Consider the following 25,503-nt stretch of genomic DNA (forward strand, 5'->3'; position numbering starts at 1 on the left):
TTGCCTTGGCGTTGTTCTCGATTGCGAGATTCCTACTCGAAACTAGGTGTCCGAAGGCTTGATGCAATTGCAAACCTCTTTTTACACCCCGGGATTCGAACTGACGACCTTTGGATTGTGAGTTCAACTGCATACCAGCGACTCCACCGAGACAGGACCCAGGGAGACGACTCCTACACCTGGACTGAGCTAACGACCCACTATGGGCCATCTCCATACAAACAGGCGGCCAAATTATTTTTTTGCTTTTTAAATGTTTTTTCATACAAATTTGGGTAATTGTATAGTATTGAAATGATATACACTCAAACTCCGATGGTTTGACAACAACTGTTGTCAAACGAACGGGGTCACGTTTTAGTTTGACACCCCTTTTACACGGAGTTCACACACACTACCAAACGTTTGTTTTGAAAGTGTGCGTGAGCGCCGTGTAAAAAGTGACAGTTCGTCACTTTTTAGTTTGACTTTGACCAACCAACGGGGTACAAATTAAAAAAGTGTCAAACGAAAAAGTGACCAACCACCGGGGGTTGAGTGTACGTCGATTTTTATGACTTTTTATGTTTTTCAATAGTTGATTGTTTATAATAAATAATCTTTTCATACATTTGCAAGTGCAACAGAATTGCATATATATTGTATTGCAAGTTTATATTATTAAATTATGGATAAGCTAATACATCCCCACTTTAAGGACACAACCCCTCCCTCCTCTTTCTTTTACCCCCCCCCCCCTCTCCTCCTTCCCTCCAACAAAATTTTGTTAAGCGTAATAAATTCATTTTAAGTCAAATATTTATTATTTACTGCTGTGTGTTTCTTTTTGTGAGTCCATGCCATATAACTTGAGACTTAATAGTTTCAAAGCTTATCTCATTACCTTTCCAACGATGTATATTTGTCCTAATAAAACATTTAAAATGGCTGAGCTATGTTAAAATTAAACAATCAGCCTTTTTTACGAAAAACGCTAGTTTTTTACTCCATTTTTTGATTTTCAGCTTGCGTATCTCCGTAATGAACAAACTTAGAGCTTTGAAAATTTGGATTTTTCTTAGTTAGAATGTTTACTTTCGAGAAAAAAATACCAAAAAATATTTGGAGAAGGTCACTTTTTTGAAACTTGGCCACCCAATGTACCATAGTGCGACCTAACCTCTAGGTTAGACCGGGGCCAACATTTGCTTCCCTGTCCGACGGAAGGCGTGATCAGACAAATCTCGTCTCAAAATTTGCCACCGGGACCTTCTGGGATCGAACCTAGGCCGACTCTGTGAGAGGCAATCACGCTTACCACGGTACCGACAATAAGTCTTATAAATATATAAAACAGAATAGATTATAGGACCTTTAAAAAACCTCTGACACTGATATTCTTTCCGTTTTCTCAGAGCCAAACATAGCCGAACACGTTTTTGTGTTAACACACTCGCGTTAGACATTCTCCCCGCATAGTCAACAACCATACAGTCACCATTTGTCGAATGATTTTTCCTAAATGATCTTAATAATACACCAAATAGGGTGCAACCGTACATTTTCCATGCCCCAAACAATCCTACAATTTATTAAATAGGTCGTTAGGTAATGTTACAATACATTTTTACAAGGGATTTTTTTCGTGGATCATAGTCATACCCTACCCCAAACTGTTCAATTCTTATTTTATGTGAACCGTACCACAAATTAATAAAATATGATTTTAAATGGTGAACTGCTTTACCGACACTTACCGACACCATTTGAAAAGGGAGGAGCCAAAAAATAAACTTTACAAATGTTCTGGGAACTATGGATTTAACGGGAATGGTAAGTATATGATTATTAATGGTGAGCGTTTTTTTTTTTTTGTAATGTCCGGGATTTGTTACCGCTTGATGATGATGTCTCCTGTTGATTCTTCCGTGGTGCTGCCGCCTTATCTAATTGAGCTATCTCAGTTACATTACGTTTGGCGGTTTAAAATGCATTTTATTATGAAATGTGGCCTCAAAATTTATCATAAATATATCGTATCATGTATGGTAGAACCATACAAATAAATTATAGACCAATCACATGGCGAACAGTTATCGTTCTGATAATGGTCAATCAATTGATTAAATTATTTGGACTTATAAAAATTATCACGAAAATAAATTCTTTACATACAAACTATATGGCAAACAGGTATATCGTTCCATGAATTGTTGAACAATGGTTTGAATTGTTGGGACTTAGGAAAATTTTCGCTGAATTCAGGTATATCGTTCCATGAATTGTTGAACAATGGTTTGAATTGTTGGGACTTAGGAAAATTTTCGCTGAATTCAGGTATATCGTTCCGTGAATTGTTAAAGTATTATTTGAATTATTCGGACTTAGGATTTTTTTTTGCTGTAGTTCAATTGGCTCAATCATACAATACCTGTTTCAAATAATCCTAAGCGTTTGGCGAACAGTTATATCGTTCCATGAATTGTTGTACAATTGTTTGGATTATTGGGACTTTAGAGTTTTTCGCTGAGCTTCAAGTTGGCTATGGTACCCTTATGTTTTAACAATAGCTGTTCCGAAAAATCCTTACCATATGGCGAAAAGTTATATTTCTCCATGAATTGTTGAACAATTGTTTAAATCATCGGGACTTAAGAAAATTTTCGCTAAAATTAATTTTTGGCTCAATCATACAAAAACTGTTTGAAATAATACCAAACATATGAGGAATAATTATATCGTACCATTAATTGTTGTGCAATTGTTTCAATTATTAGGACTTAGGAAATTTAGGAAATTTTCCGCTTAGGTTTCTTTGACTAAATCATACCGAGTATCACAACTTTTATCATACCGGCTAATGTTCTAACAATAGCTGTTTCGAACCATCCTAATCGTATGACGAATAGATACCGTTCATTAAATTGTAGGAAAAAAAATCAACCATTCGAATATGTCAAGATAAGTGTAACAATTCGGGAAATAGTACCATTTTAATTTTGTTATATGGTCGTGACATTATATCAACAATATCACAAATGGTAACCATACCAGAAATAATTTTCTTATGATTTCGACAGTTTCACCTTTGGTATTTGATTATGCGGGTCCTTTTCTCTAAATACTTCAAAAACTTCAAAAAGTTTCCAAAAGTCTGCCAAAAATGTACAGATTGAGGTGCGTATCTGGCATCCCTTCCCTATGGCATTTGAAAATTACACGATATTAACCAACTTTTCGTTAGCGTCAAATGAAAAATGTCAATGAATCGACAAAGAAGAAGTGGAGAGTGACCGTCTTGGACTTGTGGCGATTATTATTTTCAATTTCACACCATTTTCTCATAAAACGCCCATTCGTTGAGCACAAATCAGCAAAACAATCGGCGGTCCATCCGTTTTTGTATTTCGCTGTTTCGTTGCCGCCGTCGGGATCTTTGGAATCAACGAAGTTTGACCCTCGGTTGCTGCGTCGTCCTCTCACAGCACTCCGATAGTGGTTTCGAGAAAGAACGATAGACGAACTGTGAAAAAATATTAAAAGTTTGCAAAGTTCCATCGCTCCGCAGACGACAAGATGAGTTTCCTGTTGTAAGTAAAACAAATCTTTCAAAATCCCCATAAAAGTTTTCAAACCTTTATAAATCTGGCAACTTAATCGGTTTCAGTGCCAAGGTTTCCCGTATGTCGCAGAAAATAGGTCATTATGGAAGAAATAGGCTTTGGGAGATTTCTATTTTTGTTGACGTACATTTTCCTCTTACTTTTATATTTACAATTATTTCCTCGCCAACATTTCAGTATTTTTTTATTGTATGGTGCTATGTTAGATTCAAACTCGAAATTACTTTTTATTAAGGAAGTCTATTTTCTTCTACCACAAATATTTTTCATTGACCGAACTTTCCTATGCTGGACTTAAACTGAACTTATTTTTCATAAAGGCCTAAAAACGCACGTCTCATCACAACTAAATGATCAAATTACTAAATGGCTAAAGGTTTTGCCTTCCTCACCTTACTGAGGAAAGGCTATAAAATCACTCGAAAAACGAAATTCTTAATTAGACCTCCTAGACCCACCTTCATGTATATTATCGACTCAGAATCACATTCTGAGCAAATGTCTGTGTGTGTGGTGAGATGTTGATAAAAAAAATTGCACTGGATTATCTCGGCACTGGCTGAACCGATTTGGACCGTATTGATCTCATTCGATCCGTCTTGGGGTCCCATAAGTCGCTATTGAAAATTATAAAGTTTAGTAAAGTACTTCAAAAGATATGCTAAAAAAACGAATCTAACAAAAGTCCGGAAGATTGTGAAAAGGGTGGTTTTTGTAAGAAACCTTGTCATGTTATACATTTTTAGAAAGGTATTCGAAAGACCTTTCCAACGAGTTCCAAAAGTTATGCGCACTTAAGTATTATTCATGCACTTTTTAGAGGCCGGATCTCATATATTTCGATGAAAACGTTGTCCGGATCTATCATGATCAAAAGACCTTTCCAAAGAGTTCGATAGATTGCAGATCTGACAACCCTATCAAAAGTTATAAGCACATAAGTGCCCTGAATTATGGAGATCTGACTAACCAATCAGATGGTATGAAAAATGAATCAAATTGATAGACCATTGAAAAGTCCGCCCTTTTGTATCTATTTTGGATAGTATTACCCTCTGAATGTGAGGAAAGCATCAACCACCTTAGGGTGGATTAAGTAACGTTTTAATTTATTGGTCATTATGAACTAAAAACCTAGATATTTATTGACATTTGATAACGTCCTACTCTAACCACCAACACTCACAGTACAGTTTCGTTCCCGGCTAACCAACAAGTCGGACGTAATATGCAAAGCCGAAAGTCTAGCAAGCAAATCAGTCTTGCTGTTACTAAGGCAACGAATACGACATTTTGCGTCGAGATAAAATGGTTCTTGGAAATTTTTTGAAACCCTCTCAACGCCCCTCAAAAGTCCTCAAGATGACCGATCCAAAACTCAAGAATGCGATTCTGTGGCTGACTGATCTGTTGGCGAAGCCGCACAGACGCCGGAGTCTTCTTCGATGGCTGTCTGTTACTTGTGATGTCAGGAACAATGTTTTCATACAACAAAAAAAAACCCAAAAGTGGTTTACAACTCGCGCGCGGAGCATAAATGAAAAAAGTGCATTTTTCGAGTATTTTTCAGAAATGTGCGTAACAATCATACTAAAGTCAGTCAAATGTTTAATGTCCACTGAACAAATTTCTTGTACATACATGGTCCATAAAAGCTTGTATTTAAGCATGGCAGGGCGTTTCACGGAGAACAATTTGTATTTTTTAGCTGAAAATTTTCAAAAATCACTCTCCAAAACGAGCCAAAAAACGTGGGTGGGCTAGAGGTCAAGTAAAAAAGTTTATTTTTCGAGTGATTTTATAGCCTTTCCTCATTGAGGTGAGGAAGGCAAAAAGCACTTTTTTCATTCGAGCTCCATTTTTTTTTTTTTGTTGTATGAAAACATTGTTCCTGACATCCTAATCTATCATTCTAGAGATGAGCACCAAAGATTTGACAACTTTTCATCTTTTTTTTTTTTGACGCCCTACTCACCACACATAACTTTCGGACGCCTAGAAATGAGCAGAAACTTACAAAAGAGACCACAAAAGACCCGGGGGTCGTAAAAGTGGATTGCTTTGCTTTTTTAGATTCCAATCCAAAACCTGCCAAAAAAAGTAAATCTTTCCCTGTTCCTGAGGGGAACACACCCTTGAAGAGTATCGGGGCCGGCATTTACAAAGCGGATTCTGTGGCAGTTTTTAATTTAACTAATGTTAACATGTTAAGGTTAATGTTAACATTTCATAGGTCGCCTTCCTAAGGTGTCGTTGATAAGGTTCAGCTTGTGGCGATGCACTACCTTCCCTTTACTAAGCAATCGAATCCAGAAAGAAACGATCACCAGTTGTGTTGGTCCGAGCCGGGATTTGAACCCCGATCTACCGCTTACAAGGCGGAAGCGTTACCACTAGGCTACGTGACTCGGTCAAAACCTGCCAAGCATAAGAGGATTTCCCCTGAATTAAGTAAAAAAAAAGACATTTCAACAAGTTTTTTACGTCCCATTTGTCCAGTCGTTCCAGTAAAACTTTCAAACCGAAGAAGAATATTCCCGAGGGCACCCATCAGTATGATTTAATGAAACATGCCGCTGCCACGCTAGGATCGGGCAACCTACGTAATGCCGTACAGCTACCGGACGGAGAAGATCTCAACGAGTGGGTCGCTGTAAACAGTAAGTTTCTTTGTGGGAGGGGTGTTTTATAATGTTGAGTAATTTGTGATTTTTGTTTCGTTAGCTGTGGACTTTTTCAACCAGATCAACATGCTGTACGGAACGATTACGGAGTTTTGCACTGAAGACTCGTGCAGTATCATGTCCGCGGGGCCGAAGTACGAGTACCACTGGGCGGATGGCCAAACGGTGAAGAAACCGATCAAGTGCAGTGCGCCCAAGTACATCGACTACCTGATGACATGGGTGCAGGATCAGCTGGACGACGAAACGCTGTTCCCGTCAAAGATTGGCGTTCCCTTTCCGAAAAACTTCATTCAAATTGCGAAAACGATTCTGAAGCGACTGTTCCGGGTGTACGCCCACATTTATCATCAGCACTTTTCCGAGGTAGTTCGGCTGAGCGAAGAGGCCCACTTGAACACGTCGTTCAAGCATTTTATTTATTTTGTACAGGAGTTCAATCTCATTGATCGGAGAGAACTCGCCCCACTGCAGGATCTGATTGATAAACTAATCACGAAAGATGGCCGATAAGTCGACCGCAAAGCCGCGAGCTAACATCATGAACATCAGAATATTGTTTTTAATTAGCGATATCACCCAAACGATATACTGTAATATTTTACATGGTTTTTACAATCATCTACTCATTTCTCGACTCAACAGAAATATTTCCTATGTTTGTACGTTGGTTCGCGAAAGAATTAAGCACTTCGTCCACTATTTCACATTTATGTTTAGTTATTTAATGTGTTATTTTTAGTTTACGATACTTTTAAAGCGATTAAAAAAATGTTATTTTGTGAATATGCGAAACAAAAACCCTTTGAGCAAGATACACAGCAACAATTCACAATACATTTGTAAATATTTATTTGAGACAACGTACACGAGATCAGCCCGGCTAAGAGGAGAACTTACTTTGAAAGTAAAGCAACAGTTCACGCTCACGCGCGCAATGCAATAACAACAGGGTGCCGTCATGGTGTCAGTCCAATTCATTTCGTCATGCGTCTATTTTGATTAAACTCTCAAATCTCAAACCTTTGCAACTCATGCTTCTTTGCTCGAGGTGTAGTCTGCCTGCGGTAGTAGTAATAGCATTTTCAGTAGCATTTTAGGTTCAAAGCGTTCTGCAAAACGGTTTGCCCTGCCTTGCTAGTGATCTCACAATAATTGCCTATTTATTCATGCTAGATGGTCTTTGGCAAGTATCACTGAACCACACAAATACACCTACAATAAATTCTAAATGCTCCTTACATGACTGCTAAGATCACCAACAGAGGCATTATTACGAACTAATAACAGCTACATTTATACAAGTGTAAACGAATCAAATTGCATGATTTGATGTACGACGACTGATAATTAAATATGAAATGGAATTATAAATTTGTAAAAAATAAAAGCAAAAAAATAAATTCTACTTTCATAAACTAAAAGAAATCCATAACAAGTAAATTTTTTCAAACCGCTTGTGCGTTAAATGCGTCAACTGTGAAGGAAACCACGCCGCAAACATCCGTGGACTCATCTCGAAAAATATCTACAGCACGCCACCAGATAAAAAGAGAGATTTTGCTTCAACTTGTAAATTAAAATTGTTTTAAAAAAAACCTTAATGCATTTATTGGACAAACCCCGTAATTTACACAAAAAAAATACATTTGTTCATGTTCAAACATCTTTACCCCTAAGAAATGCAAACAGTAATTTCACTTTTATCACGCCGGCCGCTTCTGATACTGCTCGGTTTCCGCGTACCACGCGGCATACTCCTGCACCTTTCGCTTCCAGTGGAGTGCCAGCTCGGCGTAGCTTTCGCCGGTTCCGCCGAGATCGGACGGCAAATTCACAAACTCTGCCATCTTTATTTCGTGCTTGGAAATTTTCACCCGAGATTTCATCTTCTCACTCATGAAACTTCTGCAATGGGGAATGCTTCAAGTATCTGTAATATTTAGAGATGTATAGTTGTTTACCTAAACACGTTCAGCACGAAGTTTACGTGGACAGGTGCGTTTACAAATTCCAGAACCTGGGGCCGACACGGATAGTTCTCCCAACTTTCTACGGTTCTACAAACAAGTTAGAAATAAACGATTTACTCATTTTTAACAAAAAAAAAAGTATACCTTTTAATCAACGACGGATTTAACTGCAGGGCGTGGCCAAGCGTCACGTTCTTCATGTCAAAAATGGCTACGATTCCGTACACGGAAATGGTCTCGTCTAAATGCAACAGCAAATCAAGCACCTGTAGTGACGCTCAGTTAATCGGAATGTAATTTTTGCAATCATTTGTTTGACCAACCATTTTGTCCAATTTGAACACGTTGTCCTGGGTGTGGTACTTGGGGCTGTGGGCCGCGGTCCTGATGATGACCACCTGCCGGTTTTGGGTGTCCTTTTGGCGCAGTGGCAGAAATACTCCGATGTCGAGCAGCTCCTGCATCTCCGGCAGAAACGGGTCCCGGTTTTGGAACCATTCCGTGCGTGCGCTGCGAATTGTGTAGTACCTGAAAATCATTTTGTAATTTAATTTTGTTGCGTTATTTGATACGATAACCTTGTATATTTGTTAAATAAAATATCAATAAAAAAATATTCAAAAATTAATTCATAGCTTACATTTTAAAATTTCTTCACAAGTGACTTGAAATTCTTGAGTTTTCCAATTCTCGAGTTTTTTTAGAAGGTCCTATAAACATATATAAATACAAGAGAGTTACCTACGTGCGCATGTATTGCGTGTACTAGGGATGCGGTTATCCGCTTATTCGGATATCCGAATATCCGGATAATGATAAGTGCGGATATCCGGATATTTATCCGCACTATCCGTACTATCCGAATATTTCCAACAAAATGTAATAGTTGTGGAGGTTTTTTGAATTATATTTTCCAAAAATCTAAATCTGGGGTGAATCGGAAGACCATAGACATTTTTTGCACACAACTTTCTCGAAACTTTAGATAGGGTTGACAGATTTTTAATATCTTACCCCAAATACAAACGGTCTTTCTTTAAGTAGAGTACGCACATGGTAAGGCATTGTTCAAGAAAAATTTCAACTGGGTAGCAGCGGTAGCGAAAGCAAGCCAGAGGGGCTGAAAAAACGCCCCAAGTAATCACAATGTTTTTTTTTTTTTTAAAGAACCAAGTTATCTAACAAGTGCTGCAACAACAAAATCAGCTACTTGAAATATTGGTTGACGCAACATGTTTCTCGAATAAACCAGGAAATTTATTACTTATTTAGTTATCATTGTACTTTATCAAGCTGCGTACCCAAAATTGCCCGAGCACTATTGATTAATCGTTTAATCGGTATCTCCATTAGCATTGTCGAAAGTGATCTCAATCTTATCTTATTATTATTGTTTAACTTTGAGTCCAATTACGCCCACGACCTATACTTTGCGAAGCGTTTCACTACAGTCTATTCAGGTGGGTAATGTACAAAGGGTACCGTCATTCATAAAACCTAAAATCATTTTTTTTAAATTCAGGTCAAACTTTTAAACAGTGTTCGAATTCTGTATTTTTTTAATTTCGAGATTTTAACATAAATTGCTAAGCTTTGTACGGCCTACTGTTATATTTTATAACTAAAACAAGTCACTTGTAGCCGTCTAAGAAGTTACTCACTTTTGAATCTTGTTCTTTGTCTTCCCGAGGTCATATTTTGTGGTGCGCAAAAAATAGATGATTATACGCACATCGCGGTGCATTCGTACATTGTTTTGCTCAGCCCAGCGTTGAACTTCCGCCACCGATTCGGTTCTCTTTACGGCCGTTTCTCCCAGCAGCTGATCGGCACTCGCGTAAAATTCCTCCGATAACGACGGTACGTAAATTTGTCTCATTGCTGCGCAGCTCGCCAAGCCTCACCTTTCCTAATTCAAGCGACCAACTGGATTATCATGCACGGCTTACGGCTTGCGCTCTGGTGTAACCCGCTTAACTAAACTCGCGATTATTGACTGACCGACAACACACGGCGGGACAGTGTCCTTTCTTCTATCGAATTGTGCAACTAAAATTGAGTTCAGATTATCATTCGCCAGCACTGATAACGGGGCTATTGTGTACTAATCGAAGAGTTGAGAGAGAGATAGAGAGAGTATGTGTGCTTTGGTTCAGTAGTGGGCTAGTATATATACTAAACTAGAGCTGGAAGTAGGCAAAGCATAATGTGCATCCTCCCTTTTTTCCCAGTTAAACATAATAGTAAAATATCAAGCATAAACATTCAGGTTAGAGATTATTTAGTACTAATTCAGTATGTAACAGTTTTATTTTTTAAGCAAATTTTATCTAAACTCTATCTGACTTTTTGCATTGTTTGCAAAATGTTTCAAAAGTTTGTTTTCATCATGAAGCACGTTTACTCTGTTCAACTATAGATTTGGGTTAAAGTAAATGCGACGGTCGTACCCTATTTTGGTTAAAACCCAGTTTATTTATATAAAGCTTTATGCCGTTTCGCCTACGCACACTATCGCACCATTTGGTTTTGCTAAGAGAACCTAGAGCTCTAGGTTCTCTAGTTTTGCTGTCTGACAAATTTTAACCTCACTTTATTTTCGTATACGTACTTGCATACATTCGCACGTAGATTACTCTATTACTAAGTTTTAAGGTTACACTAAAAAACCAATAAGGCTTTCTAGTCAGACATTTACCAACACATTTAAAGTATGTTTACATGGCAGCTGGACGTTTGTTTGCATCTGATTTCCTATCTCTTTCTGTTGTAATAGTGAAACGCGAGGTGGTACTATACAACAAACTAATTACTTTTATTACGGTAAAACTACAAATTAAAATATTTCCACGTGGTGTAGTTGTCGGCTGTCGGGCGAGTAATGACAGCCAAGCTCGCTTCCGCTCGCTGGTGTTGACAGCTGTTGACGTCCGGGCGACCCTGTCGCAGAGTGTGGTGCAGGGTGCCCACCCAACACCTCCCTTTTTAGTATAGATGGTACGGCTCGTAGCGACTCGGCGCTTTCCGGTTGTGGACTGGTCGTCCGGCAGGAGCCACCGCAGGAACAGCTGGCGATTGGGGTCGTCTTGGACGACGTCGCTCGGGCGCTGCATCAACTCGCGGAGGAACTCCTACTGCAACTCGTTCAGCTGCTCATCCTCAGGATACGTTAGCGGGCTGTCCGGGTGCGGCAGCGAAACTTCCGGTGAACCCGCCGGTTCCGGAGACTCCGATGGCCCGGAAGGTTTGATGCCCCACGTGTTGAGTAGCAGATCCAGTGGAATAGTTGGTTGAGACTCCGCTTCAGTGGCGTCAGCACCTCCGTGGCGCTTGCGCAACTGGTTGCTGTGGGATCTGATCAACTGCTGACGATATGGTAACCACACGTTGTACATGACCAAGGCTGTATATCAAACATAAACAAAGTCAGTGTCAGTGGAGTGAGAGAGTCAGAGATATCGATTTTGACAACCGCACTACTACACACTCAATCGCGAGTACCTTAGGTAGAAAGCCATGGTACATGACCGTCCCGATCCGCTCCACGACCTCACCTGACCTGACACCCAGCTCCACTCGTTGCCGTGGTGAACCTTCGCAAACACTCCGTCTTTGGCCTCGAAGTTCTTCGCCTTGGCATCGTGTTTACGGTCGAACTGCCCAAGTATCCATCCAGCACTAAAACAAATTACTGTTCAGCACGAGGTTCAAACTCGATTCTTGCATTAGGACACTGTGACAAGTAACTCGTCATTTTAGAGTTGAATTATATCTTTTTCGCTATTTCTAACCTAAAAATTGAGTCGGCGTAAAACCTAATAAGGCTTTCTAGGCCCAGTGAAAAAAATATAATTTAACTCAAAAATGACGAACTCCTCGTCACAGTGTCCTGATGCAAACAATGATCGAGCTGTAGCTGTCACAGCCCTGCGAAGTATGTTGGCTGACATATCGGGCAGTCAGTCAAAAAAACCAGCTAGAAGTCGCCTGACAAAAAAAAATTGCTAGAAAGAGATAGGAAAACTGATGCAAACAAACGTCCAGCTGTTATGTAAACATACTTTGAATGTGTTGGTATTGTGAAAGCAGACAAAAATCGAAACACGAGCGCAACCTGTCAAAGCCTGTTGCGCCACAGGCTGATGTACACGCTTACGATAAACCGCTCCATTTTTGTATGGCGCAACAGATTGTTTTGCGCAACAGAAGAGATGCGCACTTCGGTTTGGTGGAAGCTGCATAATAAATTTCTGACTAGAAAGCCTTATAGAGCATAACATGGCCTCCGACCCCCCCCTTCCCCCAATTGCGAGACAGTGATAGTCGTCGGTGATCACGCAAAATCCAGATAACACAGATCTGTGTAAAAAAATTACACAGATTGTTGTTCAGTTCTAGCTTTCATAATCTGAGTATTTTTTTACACAGATCTGTGCAAAAAAATACACAGATTTTTGAAAAGCCGTTCTTTCAAACCTGTGTAAAAAACAGTTGCCATTTTTTATCAGGCGCCATTAAAGTTCTTCGTCAAGCTGGTAAGTTTTATTTCTCTAATTGAGTTATTTCTTTATTTAAAATTAGTTTACTATTTCAAACTTTGGCCATCTTCCAAACTTTAACCAGTACTCAATGAAATGATTGTTTGTGGAACCTGGTAAGAATGTTTCTAGAAACTCTGAATACCTAACCTAACCTTGATTTTTCTTTCTTAGTTTCCGGAATATTTTTGTTGGTAAAAGTAAAAGTGGCCACAGGTTCCGGAAGCCAGCTTGGGTGGCACTTTACGACGTCATCCTCGTCGTCATTGTTATGTTGTTTTCGTCGCTATCGGGAGAAGCCAACTCTAGCCCAAAAATTACGATAATCGCAGTCACAAAACGGGCAAAAGTGCATCAAATGTGGCCAAAAATATTTTGTTAGTATATTTATTAGGTCAATAAACGAGAATAAATGATGTTTTATTTTTAAAATCAATCGAAAATCGTGTTTTAATTATAAAAACGGCAAAAAACCAGGTGCGATAAAAATTACCCAGATCTGTGTAAAATTTAAGACAGATTGATGGTTGAAAAATTGCACAGATTTGACAGACAACGGCTGAACACGGATCTGTGTACAAGGCTTTTACCCAGATTCTGTGTATTCCAGGTTTTGGGCGATCTGTGTCAAATTTTACACAGATCTGTGTTATCTGGATTTTGCGTGTAGTTCAAACTCGATTCTTGAATCAGGACACTGTGACAAAGAAACTCGTCATTTTAGAGTTGAATTATATCTTTTTCGCTACACTCAAAGTAAAAAGTATCCTTTTTTCAAGTTCACCCGTCGTCACCCTTTAAAAGGGTATCGAAAATGTACTGAATTTGACATACCCTTTTGAAAGGGTGACGCCGGGTGAACTTTAAAAAAGGATAGAAAGTATCCTTTTTGAGGATTGAAAGTACCCTTTTGAGGGATACTTCTGACTTTGAGAGTAGCCTAGAAAGCCTTATAGGGCTTTCTAGGCCCAGTGAAAAAAATATAATTTAACTCAAAAATGACAAACTCCTCCTCACAGTGTCCTGATGCAAACAATGATCGAGCTGTAGCTGTCACAGCCCTGCGAAGTATGTTGGCTGACATATCGGGCAGTCAGTCAAAAAAACTAGCTAGAAGTCGCCTGACAAAAAACTTTTGCTAGAAAGAGATAGGAAACCTGATGCAAACAAACGTCCAGCTGTCATGTAAACATACTTTGCATGTGTTGGTAAATTTCTGACTAGAAAGCCTTATGGGACATTTTTTAGAACAGGAGTGGTATGGGAGCGTTCTTTTATTACGTAACGCAAAAAATCGGATTTTAGACCCCTCCCCCTCATAACAAAATTTCCAAACAATTTTTAAAATTTTTGTATAGAGCATAACATGGCCTCCGACCCCTCCCTCCCTACCCTCCCCCAAATTGCGTTACGTTATAAAAAAAAGCTCCCTTTTATAATAAGGCTTTCTAGTCAGAAATTTACCAACACATTCAACGTATGTTTACATGGCTGCTGCGGGTTTGTTTGCATCAGAAAAAACATAACCAAGAAATGTGAAGCGGTCCAAAATTTCGATAACTTGTGTTGTACAAGGTTGAAAAGTAAAAACGCAACAAGTAAAATTCGTTTCTTTAGTAACCCTGCGATTCGGCAAACAGGAAAGGAAAAAAACCCGGAAATTGACAAAGATTCCGAAAATTAAACACAAAAACAAACACACACGAAACTGACAGCTGCTCCCATCAGCTTGTTTGCATCAGTACACGTTGCCGAAAGAATACCCATTTTACTATCTCGCCATATTTTTTGCAGTGGGCCTAGAAAGCCTTATGCGGCCAGAAATTAAGTTGACAACAATTGGGTCCTAAAATGAAGCTTAGATTCGTGATTGTTTACAGCGATAAAGCTTATTTTTCTGAGTACAATGACCCTTTGTACGACCACATAGAGTTTAAAATGGATTTTTAAATCAATTTTGAAAAATTAACCTCGCGGTCCTTCTTGACAGAAAAGTTCCTACTTGACAGCTCGTTCCAAGGGGACCACAGTTGATCCATCAAAAAAATGTTGTCTTGTCATTATTTTTTTTTTTTTTTGCATTAAAATGAAAAAAAGTGATCAGAAATGGTTTTTGATCGTGTTTTTTACCGTTGTACATAAAAAATGACATAGGGCTTTAGTACCCAATTATGTAAAAATAACTCCAAAAATAGCTATCTTCTATGAGCGTACAATGTTTGGCCTGCACGCAACCCCTCTTAATCGTGCACTCGCTCACATCCTTTTCAGTGGGCTTCCGGTGTCTACCGTGGTGCGATCTGTCAAAATCGCTCACAAACTCGCATTCGCGTCTTGTGTTTGGCCCCAAAATGTGTTGTTGAAGAATCGATCGCCCTTTCCCGATCGATTTTCGCGATTTTGTCACTGTAATTTCGCTTTCCAATGACGCAGTAAACCACGAGTCGGTTCCATTAACTACGAAAAAGTGTGTTGGTTTTTTGGTTGGAGGAGATAGTTATTTTTGAAGGGAGTCCGGGTCGAGTTTGAGTGTGGCGGATATCAAAACAACGTTTTTCTTTAAACTTTTGTAAAATGGTATTTTTTTCTTTGTTAATTGTTAATTGGTGAGGTAAATTGTAAAACGAACAAATCGTTTACAATCGATCCTGTTAAATTTTGTAAAAAACTGTTTTCTTAAATCTAACCTCATTTTTTTTATTTACCTAGGCTTTGTACGTGCTTTACGAGCATGCCGCTGGCTACGCGGTGTTTAGCGTAAAGGAGTTTGAGGAGATTGCGATGCTGCTGCCCCAGGTAGAGCAGTCCGTGACCGACTTGTCGCGGTTCAATTCCATTGTGAAGCTGTTGGGCTTTTCGCCGTTCAAAACCGCAGTGGCAGCGCTGGAGAATGTCAACGCCATTTCGGAAGGAATCGTGCCGGATGATTTGTCCGTGTTCCTGGACAGTGTCCTGCCGAAGGCGTCCAAGAGTAACAAGTTTACGCTGGGGGTGGCCGATGCCAAGCTGGGTGCGGCCTTGGGCGAAGCCCTCAAGATCCAGTGCTCGCACATTGGAGCCGTTCCGGAGATTTTGCGCGGAATTCGGCACCATTTCCCGAAGCTGGTGAAAGGGTTCTCGGACAAGAGTGCCGGCGTGGCCCAGCTGGGTCTTGGCCATAGCTACTCGCGTTGCAAGGTCAAGTTCAACGTGCACCGTTCGGACAACATGATTATTCAATCGATCGCTCTGCTCGATCAGCTGGACAAGGATATTAATACGTTTTCTATGCGGATCCGTGAGTGGTACTCTTACCACTTCCCAGAGCTGGTCAAAATTGTTCCCGATAATTATCTGTTTGCTAAAGTTGCCCATTTCGTAAAGGACCGGAAATCACTGTCTGCGGAAAGTCTGGAGGCACTGGAGGAAATCGTCATGGACTCGGAAAAAGCACAAGCCATAATCGATGCGTCGAAAATGTCAATGGGAATGGACATTTCGGTGATTGATCTGTTGAACATTGAAATGTTTGCCAAGCGTGTGGTTCACTTGTCCGAATATCGTCACCAACTGGCCGCGTATCTTCACTCTAAAATGGGCAACGTTGCCCCGAATCTACAGTCTCTGATTGGCGACCAGGTTGGAGCCAGGCTCATTTCGAAGGCCGGAAGTCTTACCAATCTGGCCAAATACCCCGCCTCGACGGTGCAAATCCTGGGTGCTGAAAAGGCACTCTTCCGGGCACTGAAAACCAAGAGCAACACCCCAAAGTACGGTCTGTTGTTCAACTCTTCGTTCATCGGCCGAGCCAACGCCAAGAACAAGGGTCGCATCTCACGATTCCTGGCCAACAAGTGTTCGATTGCGTCCCGTATCGACTGCTTCACTGAAAGCCCCAGCAACGTGTTCGGCGAGGCGCTCAAACAGCAGGTCGAAGATCGGCTCAAGTTCTACGAGTCCGGTGAAACGCCGCGCAAGAACCTAGAGGTGATGAAGGAAGCCATGGAGGCGGCCGCCCTGATCAATCCAGCAGGCACGGAGAACGGCACCAAGAAAAAGAAGAAAAACAAGAAGCGCAAGCAAGAGGACGCCGAGAACAACGGAGATGCCGCCGACGAAACGCTGAACGAAACCGCCAACGGAAACGGTACGGTCGCCGAGGAGGAACCCGAAGCGGACGGTGAGCCCAAGAAAAAGAAGAAGAAGAAGAAAAACAAGAACAAGGAAGCGGCGGACGAGTGAGCGAGGGCAGTACGTGTTGAGTACAATTTTCATATTATCTTTTCCTATAAATACTTTATAAGAATGCTTAGTGCAAGAGTGCAGTAATCTTCTGCAAGAGACAGACTAATAAACTTTAATTGCTGGCCAGCAAGAGTCTGTTTCCGTGCGCTTTTTATCCGAAATCCATTTATTCATCAACAAAATACCGTCCAACGTAAAAAAAAAACAGCGAAACTCAACCATTAGCTTTCCCCGAGTACCGACTTCCTCTTGTACGGTTTCGTTTTATGCGCACGATAGTCTTCATCGTCCTCGTGGCATTCGCGGAAGCACCCGCGGCAGAACAAATCCCCGTCACAGCTCAGACACCGCACGACGGCATCCTCGTTGCAGATTGTACACCACGGCAGCTCCTCCTCGATCTCCGCCGGGTCCAACGGCTTCGGAATGTCCAAATTGTTCAAAACGTCCTCGTCCTCGCCGTCTTCCTTGGCCGGATTTTGCGCGTCAATTGCGGCCTCCTCGAGGAACCGTGCCGCAAGCTTTCGCGCAGCTTCTTCCTCGGTTTCCTCCTCGTCGTCCGACGGGATTTCGTTCGGTTTCTTTGGTGCATCGCCCGGTTCCCCCTTCAACGCCGCCAGTCGCTTTTCAATGTCGTCAACCGCCGCCAGCCGATACTCGCTGACCGTTTCGTGTATTTCCTGTTCCTCCGCAAACTGCTTCATCAGATCGCGAATTTGCTCCTCCTGGGTGCGATTGTCCTTTTGCAGCAGGAACTTTTTATTCGCTTCGGAATAATCCTTGTACTCAACGCCTTTCAGAGCGGCAAGTCTCTTTTCGATATCCGTGAGCGAAGATTCTGGGTTGGTGGTGGGACTTGAACTGGCGGTTCCCTCCTCGGCTGGGGGATCCTTCAAGGCCGCTAACCGTTCTCGAATAAGATCGTCAGCATCCGGCTGCGAAGTCGAGCTGCTCACTGGCTGTATCACTTCCGGCAGCTGGACAGTTTCAGCACTTGTTGCATCCAGTATTGATGAATTTCTGTTTAAAACAACCATAATTTTGAAAAGACTTTTAAGAAATAGTACAAAACTTACTTTTCGGTCACATTCTTGGTGGCGTTTGGATTGGTATCCAGTTTTGAAAACTCGAAACAGCGCAGACAAACGTCCCTATTTTTGCCATTTAATTTGATCCGGAATTTTAGGCACTTGGAGCAGAATGAGTATTTGCAAGAGGGACAACCGTTCTGTTGAAAATGCGATTTATATATTGAAATTATGCTGGGCCAGCTGGCATTTCAGTTTTGATTAAAATTACCTCTTTCAAGAACAGTCCAAACTTCTTTGTACACCCGTTACAAGCCATAAAATCTTGAAAGACTAAAGAAATTTTAAATTGTTAAATTTTATTCAAAGCTCGAATGATTTTGGTAGTTTGTGGATGACTCATTGTTTTGAAATCCGGAACCTTCAAAAACAGACCAAAGCATAACAAACACGTTTCACAAAACTTGTGCACTTTTCTTTTCATTGTGGACCTACACGGTTAGGCAAAGAATAATATATTAAATCCTAAATCATGATTGTGCAGTACAGTACGCTCCAGGTTTTCTAGCAAAATAGGTAAAAATGTATTGTAACATAACCTATTTAATAAATTGTAGCTACATGTAGACTTGTTTGGGGAATGGAATATTTATGATTTTACTATATTTTGTGTATAATGTATGGTTATTGCCTAATTAATAACAAAATCAACTGAATGCGATTCGGCAGTCCCTTTTACTGAAATTTCAGTTGATGACAATTCAGTAAAGCATTACTGAATTTCAGTGAAAACAATTTGGTGTGCAGCGCTGCCAACTTTGCAACGCCAAATTTCAAACATGCCGATGACATTGCTTATTTAGAAAGATTTGAGGTAGGATACAAAAGTAATTTTCCCTGAATTTTACGTTAAATTTGGTGTTTTTCCACTACTTTCAGCAGATTTCTTTGTTAACAGCGTGTGCGTAACTAACCTCTGCCCAAAATGCCGATCGAAAACCTGGAAGAGCAGGGTCTGGAGAAGAACCCGAACCTGGAGCTGTCGCAGATCAAATTTTTGCTGACTCTGCCGGAACATAACCAGGACAAAGCGCTGGTGGACAAGCTGCTGACGGCAATCAAGGCGGACAATATGGGCCCGTGGTACGAGGAGGTTTGCAAGGATCTGGGCTGGACGGTGGACCAGAAACTTCTCGGTGAGATGAAGGAGCTCAACCGGAAGAAGGTGGAAGAGTTGGACGCGGTCATTGAGGACGCGGAGAAAAATCTGGGCGAAATGGAAGTGCGGGAGGCAAATTTGAAAAAGTCTGAATATCTGTGCCGTATCGGCGACAAAGAGGGAGCCATTTCTGCCTTCCGGAAGACGTACGACAAGACTGTTTCGCTGGGCCACCGGCTGGATATTGTGTTCCACAACATCCGGATTGGGCTGTTCTATCTGGATCATGACCTGATTACGCGCAATATCGAGAAGGCCAAAACATTGATCGAGGAGGGTGGCGACTGGGATCGTCGTAACCGGTTGAAGGTTTACCAGGGCGCGTATTGCGTTGCGATTCGTGACTTTAGATCGGCGGCCAATTTCTTCCTTGACACGGTCAGCACTTTCACCAGCTACGAACTGATGGACTACGCATCCTTTGTGCGTTATACGGTGTACGTGTCGATGATCAGCCTCCCGCGGAACGAGCTGCGTGACAAGGTCGTCAAAGGGGCGGAAATTCAGGAAGTCCTGCACCAGCTGCCCGACGTCAAGGAGTATCTTTTTTCGCTGTACAATTGCCACTATTCGGACTTTTTCAAGAACCTTGCGCTGGTCGAGACTGTACTGCGTAAGGACGTCCTGTTTCATCCGCATTACCGTTTCTACGTGCGCGAGATGAGAATTTCGGCGTACACGCAGCTGCTCGAGTCGTACCGTTCATTGACGCTGCAGTACATGGCCGATGCGTTCGGCGTGAGTGTGGATTACGTCGACGCCGAGCTGTCCAGATTCATTGCAGCGGGCCGTTTGCACTGCAAGGTGGATCGCGTGGGTGGAATCGTTGAGACGAACCGTCCCGATAGCAAGAACTGGCAATATCAGGCCACCATCAAGCAGGGCGACATCCTGCTGAATCGCGTGCAGAAGCTCAGCCGAGTCATCAACATCTAGAAAGTCTGCAGTTTCATTTAAAATTATAATTATCATACCTACTGCATCGGATTAATAAACAAAAAAAAACTTGCTTAAATACAACTAATCGTCTGTTTTATTATTGTTAATTGTTACTTCTTGCACTTGTCCTTGATGGTGTACTTGTCGTAGACCTTTGTCGGATCATACGGTTCCCACCGGGAGGCAGGAAAGATGTGCTTGTTCCGCTCGTACCAGGATCGCAACAAAACTTTACCGGCGTGGGATTCCTCCTTCTCGACGGTGGCATCGCTGATCATACGGATGTCATCCTTGCTGTGAATTACAAATAAAATTAGTACAATATGCAAAATAATAAAGCATCTAAAATACGTACACATCAAAATTAAACAGCGGCCCACTTTTACCGCGCGCCTTCGTCACAATAAAATCGTAGAACGTGTAATGGTGCGGCAAAATCAAATCCTCCTTCACGTACATCAGCTGATCGGCCATAACAGTTTTCAGCTCGCTAAACTCCTTCCGCAGCATTTCCAAACATTTCTGCAAAAACTGGTAGATCGAGTTGCCCTTTTTCATCGTGACACACTTCCGATGGCCGGAACCGTCCCAGTAACTGAACGTGATTGCAATCTCCTGATCCTTCAGTGTAGCCTGCTTCGTCGCCCACTCCTGCCGCAATTCCTCCCTCAGTTTATTGTCCATTTCCTCGCGCTCACGATCGGGCAAGAATGACGTGTCCACGTCGGGATTCTTTCGAATCTTCTTAATCCGCGGCTCTGCCGTGTCCTCCGTCTGCCACTTTCTTGGCTTAATCTCCAGCACTTCTTCCTGCTCATCCCCCTTCTCATCATCCTCCTCGTCGTTGTCGCCATCATCATCCCCCTCGTCGTCATCCGGATTAAACGACAAAGCCTGAATCTGCCGCTTCTGGCGATCCTTTTCGGCCTGTTTCGCTTCCAGCGCGCGAAGCTTCTCGCGGTCCTTTTCCTCCTTCTTTTGTGCAAGCTTTTTCTCTCGCTCGCGGACAATGTCCTCCTGCTTTTGCTTCATCTCGTCCAGCGTGACCAACCCAATGGTCGACGTTTTAAGCTGCTGCTCCACGGCATCGTAGTGGGTGGCGAATTTACTCTCGATGTTGCTGACCTTCAGGTCTTCCTCGATTTTCTTCTTCCGGAACTCGATCTCCTGTTGGGCAATTTCTCGCTTCTTCATCAGCTGCATCGCTCGGCCACCCTCGCTGGCCGCGCCCTTGTAGTAAGCCATCTTACACTGGAATATATACATAATTTAATAATTAACTTTGGAATAATGTAAAAAATAGTTTTCAAATTTGTGAAAAAAGTTTCACTAAGTTACAAACATATTTGCACAATACTTACGGATTATAATGTTCACGTTGTAAATGTGATTAGTACACCGCTAGTTTTATAATTTTATAGTTTCAATCTTGATTTATTTCCACTTCAGCGCATAAAAAAGACAGCGTAAATTTCCAGCAATTTTCCTTATTTACAAACAAAAATGGCTTCGACGTTCGACCTGACGTTGGTACACGTTTGTGAGAAGCGGATGATGTTGTTTAAATGTTGTTATAATCAGTTTCCGTTTGTGTGTACTCTATTTTGGGTTGTCGCTGGCCAAGTTTCTACTTTAGAGCATACACTCAACCCTAGAGACCAGGGGGTAGCGAAGAAGCCGCCATCTTGGAAGTTCAGAAAACAAACACTCAGAATCAGTATTATTCATATTATTTTGGTAACACGAAGTGTGTTATCCTGGTTAAACTCAAAATCAAAAACCAAACCCAACAATAAGGCTTTCTAGTCAGAAATTTACCAACACATTCAAAGTATGTTTACATGACAGCTGGACGTTTGTTTGCATCAGGTTTCCTATCTCTTTCTAGCAAAAAATTTTTGTCAGGCGACTTCTAGCTGTTTTTTTTTTTGACTGACTGCCCGATATGTCAGCCAACATACTTCGCAGGGCTGTGACAGCTACAGCTCGATCATTGTTTGCATCAGGACACTGTGACGAGGAGTTCGTCATTTTTGAGTTAAATTATATTTTTTTCACTGGGCCTAGAAAGCCTTATGGTTTGTTATGGGCTACCATTTGACAGCTAGTGCTTTTGTTGTGGGCTCTCATTTGACAACCGTGCTAATGTCGACTGTTGTCAGTTTGCTTTGATCGGAATAGGGTTGCCATCCCCCCGCTAGAGACCCTAAATAGGGAGACTGGTCTAAGCTTGCTAAATCGATCTGGCAACGAATGTTTTGAGCTTGGCAACACTGATAAGTTTTGCTGGGCTTAAAGGCAAATGCTCGTTTGGATACGTCAAACTCGCGTCTGTTTGGGTACGTCAAATTCACTTCGTCCAGTCTCCCTATTTAGGATCTCTACTCAACCCCCGGTGGTTGGTCACTTTTTCGTTTGACACTTTTTTAGTTTGTACCCCGTTGGTTTGTCAAAGTCAAACTAAAAAGTGACGAACTGTCACTTTTTACACGGTGCTCACGCACACTATCAAAACAAACGTTTGGTAGTGTGTGTGAACTCTATGTAAAGGGGTGTCAAACTAAAAAGTGACCCCGTTCGTTTGACAACAGTTGGTGTACACTCAAACCCCGATGGTTTGACACTAACTGTTGTCAAACGAACGAGGTCACTTTTTAGTTTGACACCCTTGTTGACACCCCTTTTACACGGACTTCACACACACTACTAAACGCTTGTTTTGATGGTGTTCGTGAGCGCCGTGTAAAAAGTGACAGTTCGTCACTTTTTAGTTTGACTTTGACCAACCAACGGGGTACAAACTAAAAAAGTGTCAAACAAAAAAGTGACCAACCACCGGGGGTTGAGTGTATTTGGAGTACTCCAGATATTTACTGGAGCGAGATTTGAAAATTTTAAAACCTCTTCTGCAGTGTTTGTATGAAAATTAAAAAAAATCAATCAATCTTTTTTTTCAACACTTTTTTCTGATGTTGGTTTTTTAACTTTTATTGACATAGAACTTTGTCCTAAGGTTTCTATAAGGCTTTCTAGGCCCAGTGAAAAAAATATAATTTAACTCAAAAACGACAAACTCCTCGTCACAGTGTCCTGATGCAAACAATGATCGAGCTGTAGCTGTCACAGCCCTGCGAAGTATGTTAGCTGACATATCGGGCAGTCAATCAAATAAACCAGCTAGAAGTCGCTTGACAAAAAAAATGCTAGAAAGAGATAGGAAACCTGATGCAAACAAACGTCCAGCTGTCATGTAAACATACTTTGAATGTGTTGGTAAATTTCTGACTAGAAAGCCTTATACGCGGTATCATTTTTAATTTTCGCGAAGCGAAAACGTTTTGTGACGAAATCCCATCTCGGAAATTTTGTTACTACTTTTATTAACCTCTGTTTATAACAACGATTGTGTTTAATTTATTTATTAAACTTCTTTGTTTCAAACCTCTGATACGGCACCTGGGGCGAATCAAGACTACAGTTTGAATAGAGGCAGTAGTTCATAGAGTTCTTTTTTTTGTTTTATTGGTTACGATAGCCTGTTAGTATAAACTGTGCATCAGGTCAAGGATTTATTATAAAAGTCCAATTTTGTTTGCTTATTGCAAAATCGAAACGTAGAAATATGTATCCTCCCTGCAAAGGCTTATGAATTGATCTCAGTTGAAAGGTTCTCCAAATCTCTGAATTGCAAATGTAACATCCTTGAACAGAACTGCTTAACTCTTATAAAAACAATTGAAATAACAAATAATTGGGTGTTTGAGTATACCTGTAATGCAGTGAAGCTGTATTGCCGCTCACGCTACTTTCGGTTGATTTTTCGGAGTTTGAATTAGAATTTATCTTTACAACTCGTGTACGCGGCAGAGCAGAGAACACCAGTGAATCACCAGTTCGTGGAGTTAGACCGTGATCGCTGACGTGGACGTTTTAAGTGCGATATAGTTTTGAAGAAAAAACTTTTGTTTACTTTAAGTGAGTGACTAAATACTGACGGCGTGCAGAGACCCCTCTTGCATTGTTTCGTGCAAGCTGAGTGTACCAATTGGTAAATACAATACCAACTGCTCGCCGTAACTCGTGAGCTCCATCATAACAGACCGCTTCGACGTACGAAGCGCAGTCTGAGTTCAAGACGGTGGAGTGCGTTTAGTGATCTACCTCGGTGCAGCGTCCGTTGGCCAGATGGCCACGGCTAACGAGTCCACAATGGGTTGGCCTCCAATCCAGAACGGCAACAACCCGAACAGAAGCAAAATTGACTCAGCCAGCGACAAGTTAAGACGTGTTTTGCTCGTGTTGTCATCTCGCGTGCTTGGAAGTTTTTGACGGATGGAGGTGGAGGAATCCTCCGAGGAGGAAGATTTTCGTCCCGTCCGCGGGAATCGGAAGCGGAAGAAGTCCAACGAGGTCACTGGAATCGGCATCGAAGGAGAAAAAGTTGAGAAGACCCTTCAGACAAATTCAGCGCGCTTTCGGGCGACAAAAACAACAACAATGCCAGCCCAGGAGCAGGAGACGCGGTTCAAGCACCCGGCCATGCAGGCAAGTAAACAAAAGCAACCACCTTTGGTGGTGAAGAACACCACGGATTTTTACAAGCTCGTGGCGATAGTGGAAAGTTGTAAATTTGGTTTCAATCCAATTTACAAACTAACCCGATTTGGAACCAAGGTGACCTGCTTCTCTGTCAAAGATTTTGACAAGTTGCAGGAGCTCCTCAAGAGGAAGAAAGTGGAATTCTACACCCACGAACGACGGAGCGAACGAAATCATCGGGTAGTTCTTCGTGGTTTGCTTGATGAACTGAAACCGGATGAGGTCAAGTACCTGCTAAAGAGAGATCTCAAACTGGACGCGCTGGAGGTGCATATCATCAAGCGGAAGGAAAAGTCCACCGTAGACGAAACTCCGTACATTGTGGTCTTCCCCAAGGGATACACCAACAACTGTGGGGGTCCCCACAAGACGGACGCGTGCGAAGTCCAAGAAGCCGAGCCGAAACGGTGTGCCAACTGCTCTGGAGCCCACGGAGCCACGGACCGCAGCTGCCCTAAGCGTGCGGACTTTATCCAGAGGCGCCAGCAGGCGTCGAAACCGAAACCGCCGGCAAGGAAGGCGGAGAAGCAGAGTCCAGCAGTTCCGGCGTTCACGTCGGCGGAGTTCCCTCCGTTGCCGGTTGCAGTCCCGGACGGAACATCGAAGGATCGCCCTCGCCCCGCAAGAAGCAGCCAAGGAAGCTCCCGAGCCGGTGGAGTTTTTTTTTCATTTTTATTTTATATTTTGATTGTAAACT

The 25,503-nt window shown here is 41.8% G+C and overlaps 6 protein-coding genes and 1 long non-coding RNA gene across 8 annotated transcripts; 4 read left to right on the top strand and 3 right to left on the bottom strand.

Moving 5' to 3' along the window:
- The first annotated feature begins 3,228 nt into the window (after positions 1-3,228).
- LOC6034809 (MOB kinase activator-like 1) lies at positions 3,229-7,685 on the top strand. The gene is made up of 3 exons (XM_038248365.1): positions 3,229-3,569; positions 6,102-6,262; positions 6,327-7,685. Exons 1-3 carry the CDS (start codon positions 3,556-3,558, stop codon positions 6,797-6,799), a joined length of 648 nt encoding a protein of 215 aa, XP_038104293.1. The 5' UTR covers positions 3,229-3,555; the 3' UTR covers positions 6,800-7,685.
- Positions 7,686-7,872: 187 nt separating this feature from the next.
- On the bottom strand, positions 7,873-10,603 carry LOC6034808 (retinol-binding protein pinta). Its single transcript, XM_001845028.2, has 5 exons — positions 9,921-10,603; positions 8,583-8,787; positions 8,404-8,525; positions 8,251-8,346; positions 7,873-8,194 (listed from the first exon to the last, which is right to left on the bottom strand). The coding sequence occupies exons 1-5, from the start codon at positions 10,136-10,138 to the stop codon at positions 7,993-7,995; spliced, it is 843 nt and encodes a 280-aa protein (XP_001845080.2). The 5' UTR covers positions 10,139-10,603; the 3' UTR covers positions 7,873-7,992.
- Positions 10,604-12,838: 2,235 nt separating this feature from the next.
- Positions 12,839-13,240, top strand: LOC119765145. Its single transcript, XR_005276522.1, has 2 exons — positions 12,839-12,913; positions 12,972-13,240. It is a non-coding gene; the product is annotated as an uncharacterized LOC119765145 (long non-coding RNA).
- Positions 13,241-15,071: 1,831 nt separating this feature from the next.
- Positions 15,072-17,151, top strand: LOC6034807 (nucleolar protein 56). Its single transcript, XM_001845027.2, has 2 exons — positions 15,072-15,374; positions 15,507-17,151. Exons 1-2 carry the CDS (start codon positions 15,372-15,374, stop codon positions 17,016-17,018), a joined length of 1,515 nt encoding a protein of 504 aa, XP_001845079.2. The 5' UTR covers positions 15,072-15,371; the 3' UTR covers positions 17,019-17,151.
- Positions 17,152-17,164: 13 nt separating this feature from the next.
- LOC6034806 (abscission/NoCut checkpoint regulator) lies at positions 17,165-18,499 on the bottom strand. The gene is made up of 3 exons (XM_001845026.2): positions 18,321-18,499; positions 18,098-18,249; positions 17,165-18,041 (listed from the first exon to the last, which is right to left on the bottom strand). The coding sequence occupies exons 1-3, from the start codon at positions 18,366-18,368 to the stop codon at positions 17,243-17,245; spliced, it is 999 nt and encodes a 332-aa protein (XP_001845078.2). The 5' UTR covers positions 18,369-18,499; the 3' UTR covers positions 17,165-17,242.
- Positions 18,500-18,794: 295 nt separating this feature from the next.
- LOC6034805 (26S proteasome non-ATPase regulatory subunit 6) lies at positions 18,795-20,292 on the top strand. Of its 2 annotated transcripts, none has more exons than XM_001845025.2 (2): positions 18,795-18,923; positions 18,992-20,292. In XM_001845025.2, exon 2 carries the CDS (start codon positions 19,035-19,037, stop codon positions 20,202-20,204), a length of 1,170 nt encoding a protein of 389 aa, XP_001845077.1. In that variant the 5' UTR covers positions 18,795-18,923; positions 18,992-19,034; the 3' UTR covers positions 20,205-20,292. The 2 variants fall into 2 exon arrangements, with proteins under 2 accessions (XP_001845077.1, XP_038104908.1); XM_038248980.1 differs by having other exon boundaries at positions 18,834-18,923; positions 18,989-20,292.
- LOC6034804 (protein FAM50 homolog) lies at positions 20,275-21,749 on the bottom strand. The gene is made up of 3 exons (XM_001845024.2): positions 21,569-21,749; positions 20,563-21,458; positions 20,275-20,501 (listed from the first exon to the last, which is right to left on the bottom strand). The coding sequence occupies exons 2-3, from the start codon at positions 21,450-21,452 to the stop codon at positions 20,318-20,320; spliced, it is 1,074 nt and encodes a 357-aa protein (XP_001845076.1). The 5' UTR covers positions 21,453-21,458; positions 21,569-21,749; the 3' UTR covers positions 20,275-20,317.
- Between the last annotated feature and the right edge of the window lie 3,754 nt (positions 21,750-25,503).

This window comes from Culex quinquefasciatus, chromosome 1 (assembly GCF_015732765.1).
Source record: "Culex quinquefasciatus strain JHB chromosome 1, VPISU_Cqui_1.0_pri_paternal, whole genome shotgun sequence".
Taxonomy (NCBI): Eukaryota; Metazoa; Arthropoda; class Insecta; order Diptera; family Culicidae; genus Culex; species Culex quinquefasciatus.